The 10,395-nt window shown below is 49.7% G+C and overlaps 2 protein-coding genes across 3 annotated transcripts in view; one reads left to right on the top strand and one right to left on the bottom strand.

Moving 5' to 3' along the window:
* Positions 1-3,075, bottom strand: part of ABI3 (ABI family member 3) — a 12,219-nt gene extending 9,144 nt beyond the window's left edge. Inside the window, exon 1 of one of the 2 annotated variants that reach the window (XM_003786476.3) lies at positions 2,649-3,075. In XM_003786476.3, the coding sequence (XP_003786524.1) occupies positions 2,649-2,765 (117 nt within the window). In that variant the 5' untranslated portion in view covers positions 2,766-3,075. The remainder of the gene's footprint in view (positions 1-2,648) is intronic. The other variant, XM_023511226.1, reaches the window with a different exon arrangement.
* GNGT2 (G protein subunit gamma transducin 2) lies at positions 2,988-5,970 on the top strand. Its single transcript, XM_023511230.1, has 4 exons — positions 2,988-3,092; positions 4,541-4,630; positions 5,339-5,428; positions 5,730-5,970. The coding sequence occupies exons 3-4, from the start codon at positions 5,345-5,347 to the stop codon at positions 5,853-5,855; spliced, it is 210 nt and encodes a 69-aa protein (XP_023366998.1). The 5' UTR covers positions 2,988-3,092; positions 4,541-4,630; positions 5,339-5,344; the 3' UTR covers positions 5,856-5,970.
* Positions 5,971-10,395: the final 4,425 nt, after the last annotated feature.

Genomic DNA, 10,395 nt, shown 5'->3' with positions numbered 1-10,395 from the left:
GTTGTTTGGAGGGTCTGGGCTGGATTCGAACCCACCACCTTAGGTGTACGTGGCTGGCACCTTAGCCACTTGAGCCACAGGCACCGAGCCTATGGGCATTTTTTGAGACAGAGTCTTGCTCTGTTGCCCAGGCTAGAGTGCCATGGTATCAGCCTAACTCACAGAAACCTCACATTCCTGGGTTCGAGTGATGCTTCTGTCTCTTCCTCCTGAGTAACTGAGACTACCGGTGCCAACCACAGTGTCTGATTAGTTTTTCTGTATTTAGTAGAGACAGCAGTCTCTCTTTTGCTCACGTTGGTCTCCAACTCCTGAGTTCAAGGGATCCCCCTACCTTGGCCGCCCAAAGTGCTCAGATTACAGGCATGTGTGAGTCACCTTGCCCGGCCCCAGTGCTTTGCGTGTTTTTGCAAGGACCACTTCTCCTCCCTAGAAGTGAGCGTTACTATTCATCATTCTAACAAATGGTGATAATAATAATAGAAGTGGTGGTCGGCACCTGTGGCTTAGTGGGTAGGTCGCTGGCTCCATATACCGAGGGTGGTGGGTTCGAACCTGACCCCAGCCAAACTGCAAACAAACAAACAAAAAAATATCCAGGCGTTGTGGCAGGTACCTGTAATCCCAGCTACTCGGGAGGCTGAGGCAAAAGAATCGCCTAAGCCCAGGAGTTGGAGATTGCTGTGAGCTGTGATGCCACAGCACTCTACTGAGACTCTGTCTTTAAAATAATAATAGTAATAATAATAATGATAGAAGTGGTGAAAGCTGCCAGTTATCCTTCCTTTCTTAAGGACAGATACCAGGCTGAATGCTTTAATACATTGTCACATTTAACCCATATAACCATCCCTGAAGGAAGGTGTAAGAATCAAAGGAGACACTTGCCACAGATCCTGCAGTGGGTACGTAGGAAATGGACTCAGGTCTTTGTGACATCAACTTATGTGTGCAAAAGAGAATCCCATGAGGACTCGCTTTGAGATACACAAAATTATGGAAGGAATGGAAAGTTCTACTTGCCCATGGAGGGGGTGTGCCTTCAGCACTTAGGAGAACGAGCAGGTTTGCAAACCATGTTAGGCCCTGATAGATGTTTTATCTATCAACAGGTTGGTCCCTCGACATCTATACAGATCGAAATTATACCCCAAGTAGCATTTTCAGTTAGTGGTATAGGGAGTGGGCTCTGGAGCCAAATTTCTGGGTTTGAATTTGGATTCTGTACTTTGGGAAAGTAACTTAGCTCTCCAAACCTCAGCTTCCTCATTGTTGAGTGGGAATCGTTCTCACAGAAATGAGGCCATGCCTGTAACGTGCCTGGCTCAAAGTGAGGTATACGGAGCATTTTAACTGTTATCATCACTGACTGTCTTTGATCTGTCATTTCCCCATAAGCACTTGCTCTTTTTTTCACCCAACATTTTTACTATGCTAGGAGATCTCTGTGCCTCTTCTGACAGTTTGGTTAATATGGTAGGAAAAGTAAGTTTTGCCCAAGGGGTAACAGGTTTAGCCGGGAGCTCTTCAGGGAGCAGAAGAAACTGAGGACAGAGAGTACAAATAAACTGTCTTAAAAGCCATCCAGCAGGTCAAAGGGAAGAAAGAAGGAAAGGAAAGAACTCTTTGTGAAAAATCAGGGAGGCCAGAGGAGCTGTGTGACCTTGAACAAGGCACTTTACCTCACTGAATTGCTGTTTTCATTCCCATAAAATAGAAATGGTGATATGTGTTTCATAAGGTAGTTGTGAGGATTCATGAAATGTTGGGAGTGTTCGATCCCTCCCTTGATCTGGGGATCTATAATCTCAGTCATAGAACAACAATTTAAAAAAACGTTCTGTGTGGTTCAGTGGCACAGTGGTTACAGCGCTGGCCACATGCACTGAAGCTGGCAGGATTCAAACCCAGCCTGGGCCAGCTAAACAATGTCAACAATGACAACTGCAACAACAACAAATAGCCAGCATTGTGGCAGGTACCTATAGATCCAGCTACTTGGGAGGCTGAGGCAAGAGAATCGCTTGGTTGCTGTGAGCTATGATGCCACTGCACTCTACCGTGGGGGACATCATGAGACTCTGTCTCAAAAAAAGAAAAAGAAAGCCTTCCGTGATGCCACCCTCCTCACCTTTCACTGGCAGCCTCCTCCGAGCAGTCATGTCAGCCATCCCCCTACCTCGGTGGGAGCCCTCCTCTCTTTAACCCAGCCTACTCTGACTTCTCCCTGCTCTCCACCTGTTACAGGGAAAGAGTTCCTTTCCCTGGTCCATCTCAGGTTTGCTACACTGTTTGGGAATTTCTTCTGAAGCCCCACTTGGATCCCTCATGTCCCAGCATGAAGTGTGAGGACAGGGACTTCAGGGAGGTAAAGCTGGGTGAGGCCAAAGAAGAAGATGGAATCAGACTGACCACCTCACCTCAGCCATCTCTGAGCTCTGGGAGTGGACACAGTAGGGGCTTGGGTAGCGTGGGGTCAGGGTTAAGTTTGGCAAACGGGGCTAAAGCTGAAGACTGGAGTGGGAGGATTTCTCAACCAAGGCCCCAATAAGCACCTGTCAGGACGGCCTCCATGGCCTAGGCTGGGGTTGGGCTCCAAGGCCCCTCCAGGGGGCTAAGGAGTCCAGGCCTAGGCCCACTCCACCTACCTGCATGTAGTTATCCTCGCAGTAGTCGGCGACCCTTAGTAGGGCACTGTGGTTGCCCCGCAGAGCCTCCCGGCCTGTGGGGATCTCAAACTCCTGCAGCTGCTGTAGATCCGCCATCACCCCCAGCCTCTGTCTGGCTCCCCGGGGAGCCCGCCGGTTTTGAGCCTCACCCTGCCCTTGATTGGTTGCTCTGTCTTCCCTCCCTCTCACTGCTTTTGGTTTCCTATTCGTGAGAGACCCAAACCTGCTTGCAAAGGGCAGGCATGCTCATTCCGGGACAAGAGGAAGTCAGTCCCTGCTCCCTGGGCCTGAGGCTCTCTCTCTCCTGCCCAGAGGAAGGGGGAAGCCAGGACCTGTTTCGGGGCCCAGCCCCCCATCCCACCCAGCAGAGGAAGCCAAGGTCAGGGCAGCCGTGATTGCTCCCTGGTCCTGGAGAGGAAACTGGTGGGTGGGGGGATGGGGTGGGAGACTAGGAGGAAGGGGGCTGGCCTGGTATGGGGGGGTGGGGGTGGAGGTAGACTTTCCACTCATGGAAGGGGGAGGAAAGGGCAGAGGGTGGGGGCTTCCTTGGGAAGCTTAGGGATGAGTCACGAGGGGACCGGGGTGTGGAGGGTGGATGGCATACGGAGGCCAGTCACTGAGGAGGAGGGAACTATGGGGTAGCAGCACAGCAAGGGTGGAAAACGGCCTGTGCAGCAGTAAGAGTCGGGGTTGGACCCAGGAAGACACAACCAGAGATTCCCAGAGAAGTGTCATCAAGCCTGTGGAGGTTCACGTGTGATGAAGGTCCGCTCTGCATGCTCTGTGCCTGATGGAGGCAGGACAAGATGAAATCGACCAAGTGTATGTGAGGAACTCAGATTAGACAACAGGAAGGACTTGGATTTGAGAAGCACTAGGCTCAAATTCCAGGTTAACTTGTCAGAGTTAGGAAGCTGCTATGCGCAGACCACCGAGTCTGGCCCAGAAGGTATGAGCTGTAGTTCACACATTAACAGAGGAGTCGGACTTGACGACCTCGAGGATCCTGTCCTGATCTCAGATTCTTTCTTAGAGCTCACAGATGGAGTGGGTCCTGGAAGAGAAGTTAGGATGGACCACAGCCTCCTTCCTGTCCCTCCCACCAATGATTCTGTCATTCTAGAGGCAGGAGAATAAGATCTCCCCAAATAGATTGGTCTCTCAGCTTCTGCTCCTTGAGAGGGTCCCTTGTCATGCACAAGGGTCAGCCAGACCAGGACCCCTCAAGTGGTCCTGGGAGGAGACCAAGAGAAGGACCAAGATGTGGGTGGGCCCTGTGCTCACAAACTGCAGATAAGAGATACCCACACTCAGGGCTCAGAGGGAGATGAGGTGGCAAGAGGCATGGACGAAGGCATGTGAGTGGCCACAGCCCCCAGTGCTAACTTTCATGGCATCGTAAACAAGCATACACTTGTATCGAATGAGTGAAGGAAGAGGGACTAGGAGAACCTTGTAAGGTGAAATTGTGGGGAACCAATGAGGGACAGGAAGGCAGCTTGGTTAGAGAAGTTAGGAGCTGGTCTCATTGGGAAGAACAGCCTCCGAGCAGGCTGAGAGGTGGAGGGTTGGGGAGGAGAGAAGTCAGTGAAAGAGCAGCAGGTGGCGCAGGGGATGGGGTCTCTGAGCTAGGGGCATCAATAAGTGAGGCTGACACAGGGAGCTGGGTGGGGAGAAGATGGCCTTGAGGCAGACAGATCCAAGGCAGCCTCTGTTTCCTAGTTTGTTTTTGTAGGGAGATGTCAGTGTTTCTCTGTGCTGGTAGCGGCGAGGCCTTAGAGGCTCAGAGGTGGAAGAGCTTAGAACCTTGAGCCTATGATCAGCTTAAGCATCAGAGATTTTGGTTCCCAGACCATCTGCTTTATCTGAAGATTTTCAGCTGATGAAGAACGAGGAGGCTCAAACACCATCTTGTCTGGGTCTAGGACGAGTGACTTGGAGAGAGTGCACTTCCCTGGCAGGTGAGAGGGGCTGAAGTTGCACTGGGCTGGGTTCTAGTCTACTACTGAGGTTGGGCACCAGACAGGCCTTCCTGATAACTCAGCGATAATGATAACAAGAGTATTGTTAGTGATAATAATAATAAATGTATTATGTTCAGCATATGCCAAGCAGTGTATTAAAATATTTTATATGCATTATGTTTCTGGAGGTAGGTACTATTACTATACACCTTTTGTAGATGGGGAGACTAAGACTTAAGGAGGCTGAGTGACTGGCTTAAGGCCACACAGTGTGAAAATGGCAGAGCTGGAATCAGAATTGGAGTGTGGCAAGCCCCAGAACCCCTCCCCTTGGCCACTGGGATACACTCTGCCCTGCCGAGACCTGGAGACAAAAAAGAAAACTTCTACCTGAGTCATTCTGTGGAACACTAACTTTGCTTCCTGAATCCTCCTCACTGAAAGAAACTCCCTTTTTTCTTCCTTCTCAATTTCCTTCTTAAGCAGGTCCTTAACCAAAGGCAAAAATCGTGCCTCCTCCATGGGACTGGGAGCTTCCTGGACTAGGAAGAGGCAGGGGTGTAGGGAGAGCATGAGTGTATGCCCAGTGATGAGAGGCCTGAGCAGGGGATACAGCAGGGAGACGATAGAAGTTCAGATGCAGAGGAACAGAGGGTGGGATTTGCAAATCTGTCTGCTGAATCTTTTCTGGGACCATGTCTGTAGGACAGGATGGCCCAAGAGCTTAATGAGAAGGACCTGCTGAGGATGGAGGTAGACCAGCTGAAGAGGGAAGTGAAGAATCCGAGATCCCTGGTGAGCCTCCCGGTCCGTCCCAGCTCATCCCTTCCTGCTCCCCTGTAGAGCTGGGACCGGAAGGAGGAAGTGACAGAAAAGGGATGGTGGACCTTCCGAGGGCTGCAGAAGCAACGAGAGGTGCCTTTGGGCTGGGGTAGGATGTAGGAGGCTGGAGGTTGACCCTGAGAAGGCGCCACCTTCCCTGAGCACAGGAGAGAGCCTTGTGTGTCCGGTGGGCTCCAGAGAGCTCAGTGTGTCCACCATGTCATGGGTCCTGAGAAAGCTACCAGGGCTGTAACCGTATTTTGTGTTCTCACAGATTTCCCAGACAGGAAAGGAAATCAAGGATTATGTGGAGGCCCAAGCAGGAAATGATCCTCTACTCAAAGGCATCCCTGAAGACAAGAATCCCTTCAGAGAGAAAGGCGCCTGCATGATAAGCTGATGACATCAGAGCCCATCACCCTGAATGTCGGTCCCTCCTCACTGAGGACCAAGTATCCTCAGACACCCAGGAAGCCAGTGAATTTTCCCCTTCTCTTCATCATAGAATGAGTAAAGATACCTGAATGAATGCACGGTGCATCTATTCCCCAATCCACCCCCCTACTCTTCTCCCCTCACTCCTCCCCCTCTGGGTCCCTGCTGACCCAGCTGAGGCATACTCTCAGAAGAGCTACACTGGCTGAACAGCTGGCACCAGGGGTGACAGGGTGTGGAGAGCCATCCTTAGGAAGCACTTGCTTCTCCTTAGAACCCATCCCTTTTTCCCTTCCACTTACTTCCTAGAAAAAAGTGTTTCCCCAGGGCAGTGCCTGTGGCTCAAGGAGCGTAGGGCACCAGACCCATATACCAGAGATGGTAGGTTCAAACCCAGCCCTGGCCAAAAAAAAAAAAAAGTGTTTCCCCAATGGAATAATTTGGGTTTGGAGCCCCAGTCAGGGTGTTCTTTCTCCCCATCTCATGTCCTATCCCGTGGCCCTCTTCCCAGCCATTTAGATCACTCCAGATGGCCCTACAACAAAAAGAGTTTATGAAGTTATGATTTTATGATTTTTTTTTGAGACAGAGCCTCAAGCTGTTGCCCTGGGTAGAGTGCCATGGCATCACAGCTCATAGCAACTTCCAACTCCTGGGCTCAAGCAATTCTCCTGCCTCCACCTCCCTAGTAGCTGGGATTACAGGCGCTCAATGCCCTGAGATATATATATATATATATATATATTTTTTTTTTTTTTTTTTTTTTTTTTTTTGTTGCAGCCATCATTGTTCTTTGGCAGGCATGGGCTGGATTCAAACCCGCCAGCTCAGGTGTATGTGGCTGGCGCCTTAGCCTCTTGAGCCATAGGCGCCAAGCCTTCATGATTTTTTTGCAGTTTTTTTTTTTTTTTTTTTTGGCCAGGGATGGGTTTGAACCCACCACCTCCAGCATATGGGGTCAGCGCCCTACTCCTTTGAGCCACAGGCACCACCCCATGATTTTTTTTTTTTAATAATGTTGAGTGTCTATTATGTATGGTCCCAGGGATGGAATTGTGAATAAGGCTAACACAGCTCCTGTTTTCATGAAATTGAGCAGAGAAGACATGAAACAATCTACAATTAAGTCCATAAAAGCTACCGTGGGGGTCAGATGCCCATGCTCAGCAGTTAGGGCGCTGGCCACATACTCTGAGGCTGGTGAGTTCAAACTCAGCCCTGGCCTGCTAAATGGGAAAAAAAAAAAAAAAAAAAAGCCAGGCGTTGTGGCAGGCGCCTGTAGTCCCAGCTACTAGGGAGGCTGAGGCAAGAGAATCGCTTGAGCCCAAGAATTTGAGGTTACTGTGAGCTATAATGCCACGGCACTCTACCGAGGGTGACAAAATAAGACTCCGTCTCAATAAGAAAAAAAGAAAAGCTACCATGGGAGAGTCATGGGCGGTGTAGGAACACCCAGCAGACAGACATCAGGGCAATAAATGTGACTGCAGGGCAGGTCAACATGGATGCCAATAGGCGGGGAGGTGCAAAATGGGCTAGTGACACACTGGGCTGGAGAGGGCAGCCGGGGCCAAGTCTCAAAGGACCTTTCTGTGAGTTCAGTCAGAAACTTTCTCCTTCTTCTAAAGGGCAAGAGGAAGTCCAGGAAAGCATCTGAGTAGGCAAGGGACAGGCTTCCCTTAGCGGAAACGGGGCTGGACCACTAAGGCTGGGGAAGCTGTTTTCTCGGCCTTGTCAGCAAGGAGAGAACTGCGTCAAGGAGCCACAGACAAACCAATACCCTTTTTTTTTTTTTTTTCTGAGACAGAGTCTCACTCTGTCACCCTGGAGAGAGTACCGTGGTATCATAGCTCACAGCAACCTCAAATCTTGGGCTCCAGAGATCCTCTTGCCTCAGTGTCCTGAGGAGGAGGAGCAGGTACTACAGGCACCTGCCACACCACCCAGCTAGTTTTTCTATTTTTTTTTTTTTTAAGTAGAGATGGGGTCTCACTCTTGCTCAGGCTGGTCTCAAACTCCTGAGCTCAAGCCATCTACCTGCCTCAGCCTCCCAGAATGCTAGGATTATAGGTATGAGCCACCATGCCCATCCCCTCCCCCTTTTTGATTCTTCAACTGAAACAGAAAAAGTATGACTTATTGTGTACTTGTTACACTTGGCCACAACTGAGAACAGAACTAGTCCAGAATGTCAGGTCCAGGGCAAAGGATCAATGGGGACAGTTTGGTGGGAGCAAGATGGGTCTGTCAGGGGTGGTCTTGGTGCCTGGATGGTGATGAAGTCTTAGATTCACTGAGAAGCAAGTTCTAAACAGTAGCATTCAGTCCAACAACTGGTACTAGTGTCCCCAGCCTCTGATGCTCCATGATGTTTCTGCCCTTGTGGGCTCATGTGTGCACAAGCAAGCCATCTACTTGGACCGCTGCCTCATCGTTCTTTTGTTTAGCCTGTGCATTGGCTACCCCCTCTGCTCCCAAGTCATGGAGGTTTCTAGAAAGATGGAGCTAAGGTCAAGATATAATGTGCACAGTGCAATTTAGCAGAAGCCTACGGGAGAGCTACTTTATCTCACTGAATAGGGGTGTTGAGTCCTGGGAGGGAGGACAGGAAGGCTTCCAGGAGGCAGTGATATCTGGAGCTGAATCCTAACCAGTGAGATTACAAAGAGGTGGATAGATGGTGCTTCTGGTGAAGGGCTAGGAGAAGTAGATATGAAAGCAAAGGAGTAGATAAGAAAAAAAAAAAGAACCTGATTTGAATGAGAACAACAATGAGGCTGGAGTGGGGATGTCAAGAGGGAGGCCTAGATCCTTTGGGTCTGTTAGAGAGGTGGGCTTGGATCTCACTAGGGCAATGGCTGTAAGTCTGAGGGTGGGGGTAGGGGGGTTGAAGGGTTCTTTGGGAAATAAAGTTTTCAGATCTCCATATAGTGGATTGTCAAGGATGACGTCCAAGTTTCTGCTTAGGAGATTTACTAGATGGGATTGAAAGCAAATCTCCGAAAACAGACCCAACATAATACTGTGATCCTCTATACAGCTGCAGACTCAGCCTCCCTTCCCCGGCCGGCCCCAGCTCAGAGGCACATGAAGGGTAAGGTCCCGAAGCCACTGTGGTCAAAACCCAGGATCTCCTGTCCCCAACTCCATCCTGACTTCATGTCACCATTCTGCAACCTAGAGGAAATACAACTACTCTCAGTATACTCCACTCAAAAGAAGGAAAAGAATGGAAGGAAAAGGCTCAAGGAGTAGGACACTGGCCCCATATACCGGAGATGGTGGGTTCAAACCTGGCCCTGGCCAAAAAAAAAAAAAAAAAAAAAACTGCAACAAAGAGAAGAAAAAGAAGAGGGGTGAGAAAGAGAAAACTTTGAAATACAATGAGTCTTACTTCATCCTAGCACTCTGGGAGGCCAAGGCGGGTGGTTTGCCTGAGCTCAGGAGTTCTAGACAGCCTGAACAAGAGTGAAACCCCATCTCTTAAAAACTAGCTAGGTGTTGTGGTGGGCACCTGTAGTCCCAGCTACTCGGGAGGCTGAAGCAAAAGGCTCAATTGAGCCCAAGATTTTGAGGTTGCTGTGAGCTATGATGCTACAGCACTCTACAGAAGGCAACAGAGTGAGACTCTGTCTCAAAACAAAAACAAAAAATAATAATTCTTATTTCAGAAAATGGGGAAAGTTAAATCTTCCATACGGCTCTGGCAGGGAAAGGGGAAACAGGTGGGAGCTACAGTGATGCGGTTGGAGACCACATGGCTATGGCTTCCCTATTCCTCTGGCCTAGTCCTTATTCTCCTGCCTTCAGGCAGAATCTCACTGGTTGGGGTTCTGGGGTCAGGGAGGCGACTCTAACCAATCCTGAGGAGTCTGAACCTTTGCTGGGACTCTGCAGAGAGCAGTGGTTTCATCCTGTCACCTTTGCTCCCGGCCTTGTGCCCCAGGTGTTCTCTGGCTCCTCCTGTGCTTTTCCTGCCCACCGTAAGGGAGGTAATAATCACCAGCTCCCCTAAGTCTCAAGGTTTGTCATACACCCAACACCCTGATCGCCTTTTCTGTCTATTTTACTAATGCCCTAAGGAAGCTTAAAAGGCTGGTGAGAAAGCTCAGCTTCTATGCAAAGTAGAGATAACATCACGCCCCGGTGACAGCTTTCCTTTCATACATGCCCAGACCTTTCCACTAGCAAGTTAGGAGGATGACAGTGATCATTGTGAGAGTGGATCCTGATGCCATCTGAGTTATCCCCACCTCTAGCTCACAGACTCTTGAGTGTTTCAGCTCTGAAAGAAAAGCGCTAGAGGTTGTTCAGAGCACAGCCTTTTGACAGCACCGCATCTGTGCAGAACAACGTCTTCCAGCTGGTACCACCCTGGGTCTTTACCAGGCCAGCCCGACCTTCTGTAAAGCCACCTGCTTGTAGATAATGAACATATGGTGAGATCAGCAAATCCTGCTGACATTAGCTCCTGGCCTTCTTCTTTTTCTTTCTTTTTTTTTTTT

Source organism: Otolemur garnettii, unplaced genomic scaffold (assembly GCF_000181295.1).
Source record: "Otolemur garnettii isolate 467f Iridium unplaced genomic scaffold, OtoGar3 scaffold00018, whole genome shotgun sequence".
Taxonomy (NCBI): Eukaryota; Metazoa; Chordata; class Mammalia; order Primates; family Galagidae; genus Otolemur; species Otolemur garnettii.
Note: the sequence above shows the minus strand (reverse complement) of the source record. Positions and strands in the feature narration are given on the sequence as shown.